The sequence below is a fragment of the Drosophila ficusphila genome, unplaced genomic scaffold (assembly GCF_018152265.1).
Source record: "Drosophila ficusphila isolate 14025-0441.05 unplaced genomic scaffold, ASM1815226v1 contig_787, whole genome shotgun sequence".
NCBI classification, from domain to species: Eukaryota; Metazoa; Arthropoda; class Insecta; order Diptera; family Drosophilidae; genus Drosophila; species Drosophila ficusphila.
In genome coordinates, this window is record NW_025064732.1 from 510,040 (window position 1) to 530,218 (window position 20,179).

Consider the following 20,179-nt stretch of genomic DNA (forward strand, 5'->3'; position numbering starts at 1 on the left):
CAAAAATGGTACTAATTAATAAGGGTTTATTATAATTATTTCATATGTATACCTATTATTTAATTATTCCATATGTGCAAATAATTTTATCTATCTATGCCAATCATTAAATATTTTGTTCTGCAATCGGGTTTCTAATGCTGCACATTATTATTTTTTTTTATTAAATAGCATTTAGTTATTGCTGGTTCTCTTATTTTACCCAATTAACATTGTTCGATAGGGCCTGACTAACCACGACTGCCGTTTAAGAAGCCGCCTTGCCAACCAGATCCGAATGCACCTCAAGTGCTGCACTCGCCTCATTTGACGTAATTCCATCTGCGACATCCGAGTCCCTTGCCATATCGCCACCCTACTTGCCACATTGTGCCTGCGGTTGTTGCGCTTTCAACGCTAAAGAGCGTTAACTAACCGCAGCGAATGATCAAATATCGAAAATCAATTCCGCAGCCATTGTCACCCATAATTAAAGTCCTCAGAAGCGAATGCCCGCTGAGGTGGTGTCACATTCGTATGTTCTGCCAGAAGGAAGTCGAGGGGATTTCCTTTTTTATACTTTCATTCGAGGCAGTCGACGTCAGTCGAGCGATTCGAGGTCTGCGGTGCTGGGAATTCTCTCACGAGTGCCACTCCAGGCAGTGATAAGGATATGGGACTACCGCTTCGACTTCGGAACGAACAAATTGGAAAGACATTTAAATGCGTCCACCACTAAAACAAAACCCAAACCCAAACCCAAGCCCAAGCCCAAGGAGCGGCACCCCTCTTTCGAGGTTTCTGGGTTTCGGTCGACCGCAGCTTCCGAAACCTATTTGGGTTAGTTTTCGAGTTTTCAGTTACTCTCGGCCCGCCCGGTCTCAATGTCAACTGTGGAAATTTCTCAAGCGTAACAAGAAGTAAGTTACATGACTTTCAACGGAAGTTGTGCGAATGTATCACTCCACCCCAAAAATGCAGGGAATATATACTCGTGCATATATGTTTTGTACCTTCGAGGGTCGGCTTACGACTGTCTGATCTGGTCTAGTCCACTTCGTCGTCGGCAACTTGATTCTTAATTATTGCATTTATGCTCTGCCGACAAATTTGCGGTAATTGAATATTCCGAGATCTGGTTCTGGGCCCTAACATCTTGGACCGGCGGAGTGACGAAGTCAATGCGCAATTGCCATTTGGTTAGACCCATCCACCTTTGTCTCTCCGCCGTAATTAGTGCGTTGAGTTATAGTTTATTTGGGGTTAGAACTTGTTATCCCTTCTTGGGCAGCATTTTGGGTGATTTTCATGCAGGAGTCGGACCACCCGGGGCTGCCTATAACCAGATTAGACTTGTCAAAGTCCGAGACTTCCGAAGTGGGTTAATGAGGCTATTGAGGATCTGGTTAAAGTTTACAAGGTTCAAAAGTGCCTTCAAGTAGTAACAGTAGTAAGCTCCTCTTCTGGGATGGGATTTTTACCCTTTCTAGAGGTAAAAGTTTCCCCTATATCTTTTTTTTTTTTTGGAATGACTGCATTATTTTCCAATTAATTTGCTCTATTCAAAGTTAATAAAAGTGAGAGTATAACTGGCCGTAAGCGTCTTTCCCAAATTTACAATAAATAATGGGGATAAGCTTTTGAATTTAAAATAGTCATATTTAGAAACTGTTTATTCTTATTTAGTTATTTTTTTTTATTGAGTTTCACGTAATGTCCTCCCATGTTTCAAATTATTTTCAAATTAATTTACTTAGCATTTCGAGTCACCACTTTTAAGAACCCTTTCCCTCCCCAGCCTTTCTTCATGCAAAAAAATGTATTTAATTATTTTTAAATTCGTGTTGAAACTAGGAGCGTTGCCGAAAGCCCATTAGGAATTCAAATTGTATCTTTTGCTTTAATTGGTTTACTTGTTTGTTATTTGTTGCAGAGTTTACTTCGCCTCAGGTGCAGACACAACCACTTCCGCTCCCTTCCGCCCGTCGCATTTGTCAATATTTTGGCCCGGAACTGCAGGGCTGGCGGTCTGGAGGGCTGTAGGCAAACAAACATGCTTAAAATAACAAATTAGCATAGACCAAGGGAGCGCGGCCCTGGGACTTTCGACTAAAACAACAAATATACAGCCCAAGGGTCTTCGAATGGGGAGGGGAAAAAGGGGGAGGAGGTCGGCAAGATGGGCTGCCAGCAAGCTACCAATTTGGTACACTCACTCGAGATCGGGTTCCAAGTGCTGGCTGCCTCAAAAGTTACATCAATCACCATCAACACTCAACAACTCATCGACATCGAAATACCAAAATGGCGCATTGGTGTTAATGATGCCGACTTTGAAATTTTACCGACGCGCCCACAAGAGTTTTTTTGCAAAAAAAATACGCAAAAAGCAAACAAGGCAAGTGTCGTTTTGAAGTTTTCATCATAATCATAATCATAATCATCATCATCATCATCGTTATTATTATCGTCATCATCGCCGTCGTTCGTCATTGGAGGGTCACATTCGTCATTGGGCAAACAAATGAAGGGGACGTCGAGCTGACAGATAATTTTTTTTCAACTTGTGCTGAATGATGTGCGAACAAGTTGTAATTATTTCGCATTAAGCCACGGAACGCAACGGAACGAAGATATGCTGATGACGGCGAAGTAATGGCCATTGGTTTCGGTATTCCCCTCGGAATTCCTTGTCGAGAACCAAAGCTGTCAAGATGGATGCATCGGAGCGAATCGGAAATACTGAGCCATAACTGTAGCAAAACGGTGTGAGGGTTTAGAATTTGACTTTATGCCAGCTTGACGAATCGTTTCGAGAACTAAAGTCTCAGTTTATATAGTTATTTAAGGTGCAAGCTTGAATTTTCATGATGTATAAGATTTGGTTGTAATTAAATTATTTGTGATATTTGTTGTTTTACAAAATAGTTTGTTTTATTTTTATTGATTTTTGTATGATTTTATTTGAAAAAGGTAAAAAGTAGTAAGGCTAGCAAAAATTATAATGAAGTAAATGTAGAATCCTAGGGCACATATCAGGGGATCTACGAGCGGTATAAAATCCTGACGTCCGTGAATATACCGAGATTCATATAGGCACATGATAACCACCAAAACAGCAAGGAAGATGCCGATAAATAAGTATATAGTGAGGTTTCTTAAAAAAAACGTGATTATTCCCAAAATAAAGAGCGCTGTTATACAAAGAACAATTAAAACACTTCCCCAAAACTGATTTGGAAGGATTTTCAAAGGACATTTCGCCCCGCAAAAACATAAGAGCGCAATAAATGTTCCGCTTGCCAAAACTGCAATTAAAATGATCCAAGTCTTAATCAGGAACAGTAGATAGGCTCCACTGAGTGTTATAAATATAAATGATAAAATGGCCAGTAGCTGATTGTAAGGATATTTAAACCGCATCCGGGGACAGACAATTATAATAACCAGGGATATAAGAGCCAGGAGTAGCCACACATAAGGCGGCACAGGAATGTGTTTATAAACATTCAATCCAATCGCTGAAATTGCAATCCACGAAACCACTGATAAAAGGCAGAAAATTATTGTCCATACGTACACTTTAAGTACAAACTTCCTAAACACAGTGTAATCATTAGCACTACTATTATTGTTTTGATTCTGCTGCCGAAAATCATCCATCGAGTCATAAGATAAGATTAAGTAAAGTTTTGTGTGAAAATAATACAACTTAGATACATTTGACAATTATATCTCTGCTGCAAGATGAAAAAAATCTTTATTATGTTCTTAAATAAAAATCGTTCAGCGTTTTAAAGAGAAACTAAAAATTAAATGTTTTAATGATTTTTCTTTGTTAAATTCATACCCCTCAAGTTAGTTAAAACTGGCCAAAAACCACTCGAACTAGTTTGCGTTGGCCATTAGGACCACGAAGTAATGTAAATGATTACGTCGAATTCCACCACCATGGGCCCGGTTATCTGGGGAGAAATCAAACTGCTGCTGCCACATTTTGTTGCATTTAATTATGCGAAAGCCTTCGATAGCCAGCAACCAGTTGACACCGAAGTCCGCGTTTCCCACGTTAAGGCACATACATACAACCGCCTACCAAAGTCGTTAGCAGTTAGCAGAAGTTGGGAGGAAAAGTCGAGCCCCCTGCTCTCGGCTCGATTTACAATGCTTCCGCGTTTTTGTCACCGGAAAGGTAAATCACGAGCTGACCACGCAACAAGCGGAATTATTCCCTGCTTTTTTCCCCCATTTTCCACTCGTCGTACGTTTTGAGGGTGAAAATGAGAGTTAGGAAAAACGCGCAAGTTTTCCGCGCGCATTAACAACCCCTGGCCATCGGAATTGGGTTTCGGGTGGCAAAGTAACCACCGCGAGACGTCGCGAACGTTTAATTGCATTCGATATGCGCTTTTGGGAATTTTCCCACGATTTTCGTGTAAGATTTTTCCGAAAGGTAACTAGCTCAGGTCAGTTCGCCGCAGATCGGGTCCAGATGCGCCGATCGAAAGCTGCTGCGAGTGATAATGCACTTACACTTAAATTAAATATTGAATAAATGATTGATAAATAAATTAATCTTGTTTAAAAAAGTAAATTACAAATTAATTTCATTTACAATATATTTTTTGTTTGCAAGGTATTTCTATTTGAAAACATTTTTTTTTAATCAGAAACATTGTTACGACAATCTACTGTTGTGACTCCCACTTAACAGTATTTGTATCAAGTTATTTTTGCAAGTTACCTTTCATATTCAAACTTAAATAAATCCTGAAAAATTAGAACTTTTCTCGCAGTGTCTATGTCTGATCATCACCATCATCATCACCATCGCTATGCACACTATCATCCTGATAATCAACATTTATGGCCGCTGATTGTTTTCGCGACTGACCGCGACGCCTTCGAATAAAAGGGTTGCTACTGCCTAAGGTTTAAGAAAACAAGGCTAGATGGACCGGCAGATACTTGGATGGATGGATGGATCGCAGACCCTGTCCGCGTATCCTGAGATTTGTGTGACTCATAACGAGTTTCCTCTCGCCTCGCTTGGACCTAAAGTGGATACGGCATTGTTGAGGGACTCGCGATCTTTTGTTTCGCCCAGCTGCCGCTTTGTTTGGTCTTGGACAGTCCAGTACCCTGCTCTATTAATCCTGTTTCCAGTGGCACTCCTTCGGTTACGGCAGCTTATCAAACAGCCCAAGTGGAGTTGAGGATACTTTATGTAAATTTCATATAAGAGTTACTTTTCTCCCCGTTCTAATCCAGTTCAAATCGATGCGCGAGTGTCTTATTAAAGCTGCCGGGGATGTTTATGATCTCTAGCGAATGGAATTCCCGAGGAGTGAGCTCTTCCCCATGCCTGAATGATTAAATTTAAATAAACGGGAAGCTGTTATGCTTAGGCCTTTATTTACACAGTTTGTTAAGAAATTTATTACGATATTTCTTGCAAATATGAATCCGGTTTCAAGATCCTCTGTTTTCTGTTTACCTTCTTCATAAAGGTTGCTGAATCACATGCGCCGCGAATAAAAGCCATCAGCACACACGCCCCAAACAAAATTGAAACACGTTGCACTGCCAATTTAGCGGTTTATTTATTAATTTCACTTCAAGACAATTATCCATTGTCTGAACTTGGCGCATGCCAGGAAATTCTGGCCGAAGTCCCAAAACAATGAGCCCAATATTTCAGTCAAAACAATACACCAACCATGTGAACAATAATGCATGCTTGAAAAAAATACCGAAATTGTCTGTTAAAATGTAGATCTTAAACGTATGTATGAAATCAGACTAATATTGACCGCAATCGACAGGAAATAAGGAAAAATTTGACATGAACAAGGGTCAAAATATCGACCATCGAAAAATCAAAAAATTTAAATGCAGTTTGCTTATGAATGCGATTACAAAAGATTGAAGGTATGCCACTTTGGAATCGGATTAAATTTGACCAAGTTATGCTTTCTTGAATCATGAACCCTAATTAAAAAAATTGACCATCGAGAAAAATAAAAATGTTGAACGCAGTTCGTTTAAAAACGAGATCACAAAAGTTTATAGGTAAGCAACTTTAGAAATTTTTCGAAGTCAATGGTTTTGTTTTGACTTTCTTGCACTGAAATAAATATCATTAAATATATTTATTTAATTTTTAGTGGTAAAATAAATTTTTTAGAATTTCTTTATGTATTTTCTTCACATTTGAGTTTTTTTGTACTGCGATAGGCTAAGCCGAGGATGCGTTCCTGCAGGATCATGTAGGAGAAGAACTGCAGGACACTGAGAAACAGATACTCGTTCTTCGGCACATCGAACTGGCGATCGTGGATAATGGTGGCCGTGTACATCACCATGCAGACGGCGACCAGGGCGAATGTGTTTCGAACCATATAGTGCAATCCAATGTAGTCGATGAAAAGAATATTGATGAAGAACAAGACGATCATAATGAAGGATATGGCCACCAGAAGGCTGAGCACCAGATCGCCGGGCACAAAGAACATGGGAAAGTAGGCGCCCCAAATAATGGAGGCCAGCATGAGGGCGACCACAATGGTGCCGGCATAGATGTTGACTAACATATGAGCACTGTGCTTCTGCTCCAGGGCAATATAGATGGTGGAGCTCTCCACGATGGCCGCAATGATGATGTAGTTGTATGGCACCTTGCGTCCCAGTTTGGTCCAGGAAACGGAGGCCACCGCCATGAAGGTGCATATGAGCCACCAGCCGTACTGCTCTGGGCGTCTTTTGTGGGTGCGATCATCGAAAATGCCAATGAGGATCCACTGCGACAAGGCGATGACGGCCATGATGAGAGTCAGCCCGTAGATCCTGGCAGCGTGGCTGAGCCGTGGATCCGGCGGCACTCCGTAGACATCCGGTTCGTTAGAACGAAGGGTGCCCCTCCGTGGCATTTTTTAGCACGGCTTTTCGAAATTTTCGGTCTCTCGAAGTTTGGTACTCCAAAATTGAAAGGCGTAAGCACAATTTTGACACTCAAAACATAGCTGCAAAATCAGACTGTGTAAAGATATTTTTTAGATTATCATCTAGCGAAGCACCAAAAAATATGTAAAAGAAGTTTCAAGTTTTCAAAAGGGCTCTCTTTTATTTTTAAAAGGTCAAATTATTTTTGATCTAGTTTTTTTTTAATTTTTGTATTTTGTATTATATAATATAAATATGCAGGTTTATTTTGGTAGGCGCATTTAATCTGAATTTTTTTGAAAGATTTTGAAACGAATTTTATAACAAAATACAAGCTTAGATTCGAAACATTTTTATTGGGTGAGCTGCCGACACAATTACACCGAAGTAGCAGTCTTTCCCAGATCAGAATGGGGAACCGAGAGCAATGCTAGAGTTGTGAGGTAAATGTTGATGGCGCAGAAGAGGAACACCCATGCATCGGCGTAGATCCCCAGGGAGCAGGCCCGTTCATAGCCGACTGGGACGTAGTGCATCCTGCCGTGGATGAACCGGACTTGGAGTGGCACAATTGTGAACGCCAGGATGAAGAGCACCACATTGAACAGGAGGAAGTATAGTTCATCATCGTCGATCAGCGACAAAACACCGAGTGGCAAGAGTGCCAGCAGACAGAGGCTCACAATCACCCAGGTGGCGATGGCATTCGGGAGACAAGATTTCCGGCACTTCGCTCCGCAGACCAGCAATGGAATCAACAGTAATCCGGCTGCGACACAGCAGAACAGCAACTCGGAAAGATACAGTGTATAAACGTAGTACCCGGCAGCCACCGTTGACAGCCCCACAATTCCGATGACCATTGCGCAAAGGAGCGGCCTTCCCATTTCCCTGAGCGGCGTGCCGACCATGAACATCAGGATGCCCAAGGCCACCAGCAGCCACAAGTAGGAGGAAAACGGAAAAATCGAGTTGAAGTTCAAGTCGAGCGACGTGATGATCAGCAATATGAAGCCTGAAAGCAAACATAAAAGCGAGGCGTTGATGTATACGGTACGCACGAACGTTCTCAACTCATCCGGATCTATGGCGTCCGGATTCTCCTCCGGTCCCCTTCGACATCGCGCACAAATGGCACACAGCTGTAGTCTTGGCATCGGATCCACAATTTTCGGATATCGGTTCCAAATTTTGATGTGTTTCTACATTTTGCTTAGATTGTAAATTACTAAATGTAATATTATTTTTCAAAACGAAAAAAATTGTATTTTGTAACAAATGCACAGCCTGAAAGATTTGTATTATTTCTTTCATGAGGTAAGTATTTTATATGACCTTAAATATTTGTATTTCTATTATATGTTCTGCTCACAGTAAATAAATCTCTCAAAGAAAAACACAATTTTTGTACTCAGAAATTCGGTGGAAAATAATTCTTCAGATTCAGTTTTTTTAACACTCTTTAAAACAAAACAATATATGCAGTAAGTTGTGACCTTAAATATTTGTATTTCTATTATATGCTCTGCTCACAGTAAATATATTTCTCAAAGAAAAACAAAATTTTGGTACTCAGAAATACGATGGAAAATAATTCTTCAGGTGCTGTTATTTTTTTTAACACTCGTTAAAATGCAATAATTTAATAAATCTATACAGCTTCAACATCTTTGTCACGAAAATCTTATTTTTTTTAACTTAAACATTTAGACCTTGAATTTTTAAAAAAATGCTCAATTCTTAGTCTTTATTGACGTGATTGTAGTACAGGGCAAAGACGAGCATGCAGGAGGTCAGGAAGATGAAGTGCAGGTAGATACTGTTGGCGGAGCTGGCGGTCTCCCCGTAGGGAACATGTTGGAGCCTTCCGCAGAGGAAGCGGGCCTGAAAGATGACCATGAAAATGATCATGATGCAGAACACAATGGCGAAGCCCAGTAAATAGCGCAAATCGTTGATGACCATGTAGAGGATGAGGAGCACGATCATTGTGATGACGGCCAGCAGGAAAACGCAGCAGGTGCAGATGACGTTGGGCAGGAAGATCGACGGACTCTTGGCGCCGTAAAGATTGAGCAGGGCAATAAGGACACCGGATATTACGAGTGACACCACCAGGACCCAAACATTCACCAAATGCGTGTAGTATGCTCCGTAGAAGGTGATAAAGAACAGGGATCCCAGGACGAGTCCCCAGCAAATGAGGGTCATGGGCGGCGTCTGTCGGATGCAGCTGAGGATCGTGAGGATGACGAAGGCCAGGATCAGCCAAACGAACGGCGGCACCGGAATGGCCTTGTACACGTCCACCTCCAAAGCCGACAGGACGATCCACGGAATCGCCGTCAGGAAGCACAGACCCACGGCGCACAGGTAGACCTTGAAGATGAAGGCCCTCAGCTCCCGCTCCCCGATCACGATGATTTCCGGCTGATCCCCCTGTTGTTCATCGGGTCTTCCGCCCCGAAGGCCGTACGGCACCCAGCGCGGATTCTGGATATTCATGTGTTGACCTTATTTAAAAATAACTGAAATTTAGACAACAGAAGCTAGGCTAAGTACTCAGTTGTATAAAATTAAACAAATGAAGTTTTTAATTATTAAACCAGCAACGGGTTGGTAATTAAGAAAAAGCTTTTGTTACAATGATCTTTGATTGACATATTTGCTTTTCATTTGTGTTTCACAAGCTTACTGGAATATTACTACTTTATTCAATAAACTAAGAATTGCCCAAATAAGAAACCTCTTAAATTTTGTAAACATTTTTATTAATATAAAAATATAACATAATATAGATTCCTACTTCTCGGCAGGTTTTTGTACTCAGATTTGTTGCAAGTAAAATTACAAGTCGTTCGAGCAATCCAACAAAACAAATCCAGACTATTCTCTCAATCAAGTATCTTGGAAGGACACGGTTTCCGGTAGGTCATCATCTTCTGTGGTTTCGGTGGCCGCCTTTCTCTCGTCCACCAGGATGAAGTAGCAGACGCAGCAGAAGAACATTATGGATTGCAAGTACACGGTGAGGCTGCAGATCATGAGGTGCTCTGTCGGGACAAGCTCCACGACATCCAGACGGCCGTGGTTGAACTGGGCCTGGATGGGAATCGCAATGATCAGCATCACGAACAGGATGCTCACAAAGGCGTCGAGTAGTTCCACATTTCCACTGATCAGATGGGCGATTCCCACGATGAACAGAACGGCGAGGAGGGCCATCATCAGCAGGGTGGAGCATACGCCACCGGGCAGCACTTCCTGCGGACACATGGCACCAAAAAAGTTGAGGATTAGGATAAGTAGAGCCACGCCGAGCATCACCAGAACCATGGTCACCATGGTCAGCTGGTCGATGATGGCGCAACCGAGGACGATGGTGCACAGCACCACAATAGCCGCCAGTGTCCAAATGAAGGGCGAGTAGTAGGATATCCGGGGAATGCCGTGGATGATCACGATCAGCAGGAAAACGATCACTACCAGGACGAACTTGGGAAAGGGCAGGTATTTGTGCAGGTGGACATTGTACACCAGGAGGAGGAGCCACGAAACCACGGTCGCTCCGAGCATGATCATGCATTTTTTATACATGCTGCTAGGGAACTGCTCCATCGGGTCATCCGGTTCCGTGACCGTTGTCCGGTTAGTGTCCCGGTGATATATATTATCCATCCCGTAGAGATTCCTTTGTTTCGGGCATAGAAATTAAGACTGACAACTGAACCTCGGCAGAGCTGTTTATCTTCCACATCTGCGAAGTATTTGTCATTTATCATGATGTATATATTCACATATATCCGTTAGTTCTTAATAATATTAATCGATACTTTTTAACGTGTACTAAAGGTAGTATTTTTCCTACAATAAATAAATTAGGGTACCATTCTCAAAAATAATGGGGGTCGCATTAAAGCATTTAAAGGCCAATGTCTTTTTACAAAGTGGTACAAAAGAGTGTATGTATTTTATTTAGCTGAAGATAGTTCCTATAAGGCAAATTTTTCGTAATTTTCAGCCTTGTTACGACTTTATTGGCCTTATAAACTGAGCCAACTGGGGGCCCAAGCCACGTAATAAAAAGCCGCGAAGAACAACAGAAAGTGCAGATAAACGTGGACAGCGCAGATCACAAATTCATAGACGGGCAGGTTGAATCGCCTGCCGTGAACCACTTCACCGTGGTAAATCGATGTGGGTATCAACACGATGGCCAAAAAGAGGAAGTACGCTATTTGGTAGATCTTCTGGTCCGTAAATATGAACATGATCATCATGCAGAGGGAGGCCACCACGAAAATGACGAGCAGGACTAGCATGGTTGCCTCGCCGGGCAGAAAGATCTTGGGTAGCCAGGCTCCAGTGAAATAGCAAATCAAAGTGGCAATAGAAGCCGCCGAAAGAGCTATACAAAAGTGTTCCAAGCTCCGTTTCTGCAAAACCAGGACCACACCCACTCCGGCTAACTCCACGAATAATCCAGCCAGGATAAAGCTGAACCAGTAGAATTTTCTACACCTGGCGGCAATGCACAGAATGAAGAGAAACATCAAGGAAGTCATTGTGCAAATGAAGCCGGCCATCATGAGATCGACATCTGGAGGAATCGCCTTCGACAGGATCATCGCCAGGATGACGGTGGTGATGATGAACAGTCCCGACAACATGTAACACCGCCTCACGAACAGAATCTCCGGTTTGGGTCCATCTCCGGTTTCCTGGACCCTGGATCTATCAACATCGGGAGCAACCTGCCGTCTCCTGAAACGGAGAGCTCCGATATCAAGTTGCTGACTCGGAGGACACTCAAAGTGCACCACTGGCCGGGGAATCTGTTCCTGTTCTTGATGCGGGGGAAAGTTGAGCAGCTGGAGGGCAGGAGGCCAGAGCACGTAGCAATTTCTCGAACTGCAGCCAAACATTCTCTTTGCTTCCACTTGGAGGGGAAAAAACTGGAAAATTTTGACAATATCTGCAGGGCATTCCTTGGTTTTGCTCCAAGTTAATTGAATCCTTACCAACGATGTTTCCAACAGAAATATTTTCAAATCATCTTAAATTATCCCATGTTTTGTATTTAAAAAGGTATTAAAGAAGGTTAAGTTACCCTTAAAATAAAATATATGAAGCATATTATATTAGTTTTAAACATGATATAGATGTTTTACTAAATGCAGTTCAAATATTTTACATTTTCCGAAACTAAAGCACATTATGCTTTCCTCAATCAGGGCGGAAAATTCAGCGAGGCATGCGAAAATCCACGGGGACTATAAAGACGACTCGGAAAATGCTAAGTAGCTGCGATCAAAGCTAACAAAACAGCCACAAAGGATGCTTACCCCAGTCCTTCCCCTTCATTCCTCTGCTTACATTGTTTGTTGTTATTTTGCTGATCGCTTGAGTGACACGCAAAGGATACAGCAAGGAGTAGAAAGGATTGCCGAGATGTGTTTACTGCCGCATCTGCGGCCTCGATCTCGATCTCGATCACTTTCACAGACGGTTGATGCTGATGGTTGACGGTTGACGGTTGAGCGGCATTGTTCGGGAATGACTCAATCTCAATCAGCTGGCTACGCTTATCCTTGATCCTCGCTAAAGACATGCAAATGCCAAAGGAGCAGACAGACAGGGAGAATGCCAGCTATCTGGCAGCTGCACTCGATGCAATAGATACGTTTACGTGGAGTAACCCTTGAGTTGCCAATCAAATAGTTAACTTTGTCTGGCCGTCAAGATTGGTTTATTGATCTGGTAAAAAATGTAAGCCATACAGACTTCTTAAATTTCAAGTAGTTGGTAGGAGTCAGTTTTAGATATTAAAATTTGTCCTTTATTAGTATTTATATTTTCTAGAATACAAAATAAATTCAATTAAAAAATTCCTAATAAAATCAATTGCTACCAAATACCTTAATTAATAAGCTTTCTGTTCGCAAATTGTTATTTTTTTGGGAACCCTTTACAAGTTAATAAAGCAAAAATATTAAAGTAATCCCAAATATTTATGGTTTGAACGGCCCAAAGTATTTTGACAAGCTCGCCTGCTTTGTTTATTGATTTTTCTGTTGCAGATTCCGGCCTTGGGCTAAATATACATGCACTATTCATGCTTTACAATGGCCTCTTCAGTGCAGGTCAATGTACCCGGGGTACGGCTTTTTGGGTTCTTATTTTGTATTTTTTTGTTGCCGCAGTCTGACAACGATGAAAGGGTCCGCAAGAGGTCGGGAGGAAAGTGAAAGCGTCGGCAAGTGCTTGACAACGACATGCGAGCGAATGCAGTGGACCAGTGGTCGGGTCTAAAACCACCCCCACCCCCCAATCCCCTAATCCCCCACCCCCTAACAAAACTAACGGCAGTTATAGTTTCCCCTTTGCCGACTTTTCCCAGTCGTAACTCCACTCCATTTGGGATTTTGCATGCGAACACGAAATGTTCGGGAGCCGCAAAAAGCCAAAAGCACAGGCCAAAAAGCCCACAGAAGCGTAACGAACGAGAACCGTGGGTCAGTGGAGAAGACAGGTTGTCTCATTCTGCGTGATACGTGCTCTCGGGGCACGATTTATAATATTCTATTAGTTCCACGACCCGAGCCCGACTTTTTCGGCCCAGCCCCGCTACTGAATCTGACTGACTCTGACTGACTGGACTGGACTGAACGGGCTGAACGGGCTGAACTGAACTGAACTGAGCTAACTGACTGTTGTGTGTGGCAGCGCAGTTAGCGCAGATAATACATCCGTTTCCGGTTAAGCCCATATTTTTGTGTCATTTAGTCGGCGGTCGGCGGGGAGCCAGGAAGGAGGGGCAGTGCGGCAAGTGCCGAGACCGTCGTATGTGGGAGTGGAGCAGACAGCTACAGATGCTGGCTACACGGAGGGAAAATATAAAGAACAAATATTATAAAAAAATATACAAAAAAAATATTTCTACGTAAATGAACCCCTTAAAAATTATCAACGTGCGAGTAAAATAAAAGATCATGCTTGATAAATTGGTCATTATCACTGTGTTTTTTTTATTTTTTTTTTAAGTTTTAATAAAGCTAACAAGTATTTGATTTAAAATCCGTTTCACCATCTGCCTAAATTTGTATTAATAAAGATTAATAGAAGATTCTCAGGAAATATTCCCAATTTAAAAAGTTTATAAGGAAAGACTTAATACATATAAAGTATCCAACATAAGTTTGTTAAGTTCAAGGATGCATGCCATTTTTATAAAGTTATAAAGTTTCTATAATTTTTTAAATTAAACAACATTTTTTTGGTAAATTAAATTAACTATCTATAAAAAACACAGTGTTTTTTCCGCAGCGTAGACACATGGCTTACAATGCCGCTGACATGCCAGCTAACGAGGGATGGAAAGGAGGATGGGGTGGCCAATGGATGGGCACTGGGGTTCGGGGAAAGTGCAGGGGAAAAGGGGAAGGGGTAGGTGCAGGGGCTTGTGCATGGACACGGGCTAAAACTGGGACTGAAACTGAAAATGGGGCTGGGCGCATCAAGTGATGCGACAAGTGCAGCAGACGCTGGAGCGGAATCGTCAACGCTTCCGCATATTTCTCATTTCCACAATTAAACATTGTGAGTGGAGCGTTATGGCGAATGCTCCAAGGGTTGCATAAGTTTGGGGGGTTGGGGGGTTGGAGGGTTAGAGGAGCGGAGGATTCAGGGGTGCTGGCACTGAGGTCGGCTGGAGCCTGCTTCTTAGATAAATCAAAGGCAAAGCAATTAATAATGCATTTTTGGAGCGGGAAAATGGCGGGGAATGGGGGATTGGTAAATTTGCTGCATTCGCTCCACAACGGAAGCTCAAATGGAGCTTGCAACTAGGAAAGTCGGGTAATTATGTTCCACCAGCCTGCCCCTTTGAAACGGAAGTTCCGCATGACAATCCCACAACCCAGAGCCCCGAACCCCGTCTATATCTTTATCGGGGAATCCAGCGACGAGGCATCTGTTGATGCATGGCTCCCAGTCCAGAAATGCATGTTATTAATGAGTTATTGAATAACACCTTCTGATTCCACGGCTGCTGTTTCGGTGTCTTCCTAGTTCGTCACCGAAAATGCATACAACTTGAGCAAATAAACAATATTGTGTCTACAATAAGGGAAAGCTGTTTAAACACACACCCACCAGAAAGTGAAAAAGTGAAAAGGTTTCCTAAAAATACTATTTTAATCAAAATTTAACAAGGCGCTGAAATGCACCTGTTGTTCATTAAAAATTTCCCTTTCTCATTCAAAAATAAATTCTCTTCAAAGAGTTCTTCTTCTGAACTCTAAAACTAGAAGTGCCGTTGAAAGTTATGGCGGTCTAATTACTATATAAACTATACAATATACAATACTTGAATCATTTCCACCGCGACGGAAAATGAACGGAGTATAAAAAGCACCGCCCAACACGGCGTTACTAATTACATTTGTGCTAATGTTAATTTGTTACAATTTCCGGAATTTCGCTAATTTATTTTTCAACATTTTTATTAGTGGCATAAATTTACTGTACGTTCTAGCAACTCTGGGGTGTCGGCTGGTAGAACTTCCTCCTCAATTGTTGAATATATCAACACTGGAGGAAATAAATTAGCATATTTTGTATGTAAAACGCGGGAAATGTAATTTACGATAACAAATAAAATACTCTGGCTTGAAGGCAGAAGGTAATGGTAGTCGGAAAGGAAGTTGTGGTTAGTAGCTCTCATTATTAGCTTTCACATTCCGTTTACTGATCAATTACTATCACTTTCCTCGGAGTCCCACAACTGACCCACTGAAGGCCCACTCGAATCCGCTGGCCAGACGATCGATTCAAATAGTCATACGGCTGAATGTCTTTTGTTTGCGGTCGCTCTGGGTGAATAATACTTTCCGTGGGTGTTTGAATTTATGAACAGATTATGGGTTATGGGCGAATTTTGCACTCGGCCAACCGAAGCGAGCCGGCGAACGGACATGCCTTGAATTGTGATTGATTTTCGAGTTATTAATATTTACTTATTTTATTTCTTTTCTTTGCTTGCCCCTTTTCCCCTTTGGCTACATATTTTTATACTTTTTACGGCTTGGCAGAATGTTGAAATAAACACGTTGTATTGCCGCTGTTAATGGCCGCATAAATTGTTGTCAGATATTAGTAATAAATATATATTTTTTTCATATGTCTCGCTGTTTGTTTATTTATCATAACAAATTTGTCGGTATTTGTCCCGCACGTGCCAGCAATTTTGAGGCCCCGAAAGTCTCTCTAATGTATTAGTCTCTCTAGTGCATTAGTATCCATTAATCGGAACTACAAGAAATCGTTCGCTTGCAGGCCAAAAAGGTTAAAAGCCTGGCCCACAGTGCTCTTACTCTTGGCATTTTGCCATCGTGGAAATGTGGTGCTCTATAGACTACGGCAGTCCTGAGAATATGAATCGATGGGGAGCATGTTGGTTGGTTCTATTAAGGGACCTAAATTGTTTGCTTTTAGCTGCGTGCTTTCCTCACACGTGACTAACTTTGTGGGAGAAATTGATTGTGACGAACTCATTAATGTGTGGTAATGTTTTAAGTTAATGCATCAGAGAATGTGGTAAATGGTTCTTGAATATTTATCATTGTTAAAACCATTTCTCTAGATTTATTATTTATATTATTTGTTGAATGCCACAAAAAATAGTTTTTTTTAAATCCTAATTTAACATAGATTAATAGATAATAAGGTGGATTAATTATCATTATTAAACCATTGTAATTAACAGGGCAAACTATAACTTTTTGTGTAGTTGTGACCATTTTTTAGTGCCATTAAAAAGGAGTTAGTTTTCAAATAAACCAACTTTTGTTGTCCCTCCGGATCCTCGCTCTGCTGACTGATGACCGATGGTGAAAACCCGTGGCATTGAATCAGTAGCCATCGATAGGCGACCGGTCGGCATGGCGGTGTTGCCATGGTTCATTAGAACCCATTAGGGCAAACCAAACAAAGAGGGCCAGCCGTATTCGGTTCCATATACTCATAAAATTTCGCAGCCCATGGAGGGCAGCTGAGCGCCAAAAGGCCAACAACGAAATCCAAGTTGAGCGAAGCGTACAAAATCATTTCCTACTAAAATCAACGAAACGGACATGCCGCCGAGGTGGAATCGCCCATGTCGGTGGATTGTTTAAGTGGAGGTGGGATCTGGATGGTCTGTCCACCGTTGGAATTGGTAAGGTGATGGAAATGGAAGGGGAAGGGGAATGGAAAGGGGAGGTTGTGGCACTCCATCTCGGACACCGGCTCGACTCAAAATGCGTGACTGCGACTAATGACCCGCACGTGTTCGTAGTGGCGGCGGTGCGAGTTCTACGATGACTATGCGTCGCGCTGGCGAGAATTGATTACGATCGCTGGACGCATATTAATTGTGGCAGCCAAGCAGCCAAGCAGCCTGGCAACCAAACTGCCAAGCAGCCAAGCAGCTGGGGTAAAGGATACCCGAAAAGGACACTGCGTTCACAGTGGAGCCTCGCTGCGCATATGATTAACAACTTAATGGATTCCTCGGATGGGGATACTTTACCCTTGGAGTTATACAGATCTTTAGTTCGTGTTGCTGCAGGTAAACAGCGCATTTGTCGATCGCCGCCAGCCACACACCGAGATCGGTAATTCCCGGCCCGAAACCGGGGGGCATCGGTAACGGGATGACCGAAAATTTGTCACACCCTCGCAGTCCGGAACCCCAAGGCCCCCAGACCAAAACCCACTTCTCTCTATGAGTGATGATCCACTGGTTCGAAACAGGGGACGTGTTGGCGATCTTATCCGATAGTTTCCTGAGCTGCCACGCTCTTTGCTAGAGGTGATCAAAAATGTTAATGAGTGCTAATTAAATAATTTATTATCACAGCCGCAGGAGGGAAGGGTTTATGATCAGTTAGACACGTTATTGCCAAAGTCGGACAAGATATGAATTAATAATGTTTTTGCTGGAGCGTTGAACCACTTATCAAAGAACACACATTTTGTCATTCAAATAAAAATTTTATTATAAACATTTGTAAGTTTTCTCAGAAATTTTTCAGAATCTTTTCCTGCATGATATAGCAAATGAGTAGAAAATTAATAGAAAAATTGCCATCCTAAGCAAAGTGATATTCAACCTTTCTTCAACCATTGCATTCGTTATTCCTTACAAGGTTTCAGCTTAGGTTTCTTGTCAGTCAAGTTCAGGGGCGGACGCAGAAAAAAATTTTGGGGGGGGTCCGGTCGAAAAATTTTTTTGTTTGGGGGGGTCCGATCGAAATTTTTTTCGTTCAAGGGGGTCCGATCAAAAATTTTTTCGTTTGGGGGGATTCGATCAAAAAAAATTTTAGTTTATATGGTTGAAAGACCGAATGCTGTAAGGGAATTTGAAAAAATTCTGAGATTTTGGGGGGGTCCGGACCCCCCGGACACCCCCCCTGCGTCCGCCCCTGGTCAAGTTACATTCTCACTAAAGTGAAAAGAAGTGAAAAGTCAGATTTCAAGGAATATTTTTTCCAAGTGTAACTAAATTCCATAAACACTTGGGCGTCTATCAATCAGGGGAATCTTGATAAACCAAAACAAGCGCCGGCTTACAGTCCTCGCCCGGGCGATTTCAAATGAAACTGTAACAGAAGCCCAATCTCCAGCCGAGAGCCAACCAAAAACGAACTCACCAGCGAGCCAACATGACAAACTATAAACGCAATTACCTAGACAAACGGCAGAGCGGCAACAAAGGCGACTACATGGCCAGAAAAGTCGGGCCAAAAAACGAAAAATAAAGGAGAAAACACAGGAGGCAGGGAAAAAGCCAAAGCCAAAAGCAAAGCCAAGGTAGCCGCACTACCAAGTTACTCGGGTTACAATGAAATTTGTCTGAGGCGAGTAAACATTGCCACCGCACGTTGGTCCAGGCTGCAAGTTGCCAATTGCAGTTGCCAGTTGCAAGTTGCTGTTGCGCAGGCGTGCAGAAAATGGAGTTTCTGTTTCTACTTCGGTTTCGGTAGCCAAAGGGATCCTGGCCAAAAGCGACAGGAAGCCGCCGGAAAAAAAGAGGGTGGGGGCGAGGGGGCGAACATCATGATGAGGAATGTGCCGGCCGCACGTCTTTTGCTAATAACCATCATAAATTTTGCAGCGGCAACAAATTGAAATTAAACGAACAGACACCGAACAGAATCTCCCGAGGAGAATCTGCAGAATCTGTAAAAACTGCTGCGGCCGCAGAATGCAATCAGAGGCGAGCAAACCTCGGACCGAAAAAAAATTCACGAGACTGCGAAGCTCGTGATTCTGTGTGTGTGGGGTGGCAAGAAAAGAAGTGTAACTACTTTGTTGTTGTCATGTAGTTAGCACTTGAAGATTTATCCGCGTGAATTAATTGCGATCTTGTTGCGCAGATTCGCCGGCCACATGTGGCGTCGGTGGGTCCCTTATCAGAAATTTAAACGGTAGCCCAGCTGGTGGTGAGCCAGTATTCCGGATCCCAGTATCCCGCCATATCCGCCGCTTATACAGTATCGCCCAACCCCAAGCGGTCGCTGCGGTAGCTACTTGTTGGCCATACAGAGACCCATGACAATTATGGGGGGCCATAAATCGCCGACTGCAATTCCCGGCGAGATCAAGCGACGAGCCCTGCTCCCCAAAATCACCTTCGAAATTATTCACCGGCATTGTCGGCCATTGCCTCGTAAATCACTCGCCTCCACTCCATTTCAATTCAATTCACTTTATTTCTCTCCGATTTGTATTATATATTTTCATTTCGCAATCTTCCGATGGACAGATGGATGTGTCACAAGCCGTTGAACTGACGCGACAACATTATTAGGCGAGATCAGCGATGGTCGATCGGCGTTCGGCGATCGACACTTGGTGACATTATGGATTATGGATTATGGCGCTCGCGTGCTGCTTATGTATGCCAGTCGAATAATTTCGCAAAAATATTATCACGCTACGTGGCGATCGCTCGATCGTTCGATGCGATGGGCGAACCTCAATCCAGGCCGATCCTCCTACTGATCGTTCATCAGCATGCAGCGCATCGTCATCTCCATCATCGTTATTGGAAATGCACAGGGAAACTTCGGAGAGTATTAAACTTAACAAATTAAAAGACTCCAAGGGGATATATTATGATTTTTAGGTATGGTATAGTATATACTATAAAATAATGTTGAATCAGAATCTGTAAATTAAACTCCAATTTCAAAAAGATTTTTTATTTTATTTT

General features: G+C 42.5%; 5 protein-coding genes across 6 annotated transcripts; all 5 read right to left on the reverse strand.

Annotated features, from left to right (window-relative positions):
• Nucleotides 1-6,122: 6,122 nt before the first annotated feature.
• On the reverse strand, nt 6,123-7,036 carry LOC108098719. The gene has a single exon (XM_017201838.2). The coding sequence runs from the start codon at nt 6,906-6,908 to the stop codon at nt 6,174-6,176; it is 735 nt and encodes a 244-aa protein (XP_017057327.1). The 5' UTR covers nt 6,909-7,036; the 3' UTR covers nt 6,123-6,173.
• A 221-nt stretch (nt 7,037-7,257) lies between these two features.
• LOC108098716 lies at nt 7,258-8,109 on the reverse strand. 2 transcript variants are annotated; one of them, XM_017201833.2, is made up of 2 exons: nt 7,996-8,109; nt 7,258-7,936 (listed from the first exon to the last, which is right to left on the reverse strand). In XM_017201833.2, exons 1-2 carry the CDS (start codon nt 7,997-7,999, stop codon nt 7,299-7,301), a joined length of 642 nt encoding a protein of 213 aa, XP_017057322.2. In that variant the 5' UTR covers nt 8,000-8,109; the 3' UTR covers nt 7,258-7,298. The 2 variants fall into 2 exon arrangements, with proteins under 2 accessions (XP_017057322.2, XP_017057323.2); XM_017201834.2 differs by having other exon boundaries at nt 7,987-8,100.
• Nucleotides 8,110-8,645: 536 nt separating this feature from the next.
• On the reverse strand, nt 8,646-9,504 carry LOC108098722. Its single transcript, XM_017201840.2, has one exon. It carries the CDS (start codon nt 9,424-9,426, stop codon nt 8,662-8,664), a length of 765 nt encoding a protein of 254 aa, XP_017057329.1. The 5' UTR covers nt 9,427-9,504; the 3' UTR covers nt 8,646-8,661.
• Nucleotides 9,505-9,682: 178 nt separating this feature from the next.
• LOC108098724 lies at nt 9,683-10,651 on the reverse strand. The gene has a single exon (XM_017201842.2). The coding sequence runs from the start codon at nt 10,597-10,599 to the stop codon at nt 9,820-9,822; it is 780 nt and encodes a 259-aa protein (XP_017057331.1). The 5' UTR covers nt 10,600-10,651; the 3' UTR covers nt 9,683-9,819.
• Nucleotides 10,652-10,865: 214 nt separating this feature from the next.
• On the reverse strand, nt 10,866-11,895 carry LOC108098725. The gene has a single exon (XM_017201844.1). It carries the CDS (start codon nt 11,844-11,846, stop codon nt 10,965-10,967), a length of 882 nt encoding a protein of 293 aa, XP_017057333.1. The 5' UTR covers nt 11,847-11,895; the 3' UTR covers nt 10,866-10,964.
• Nucleotides 11,896-20,179: the final 8,284 nt, after the last annotated feature.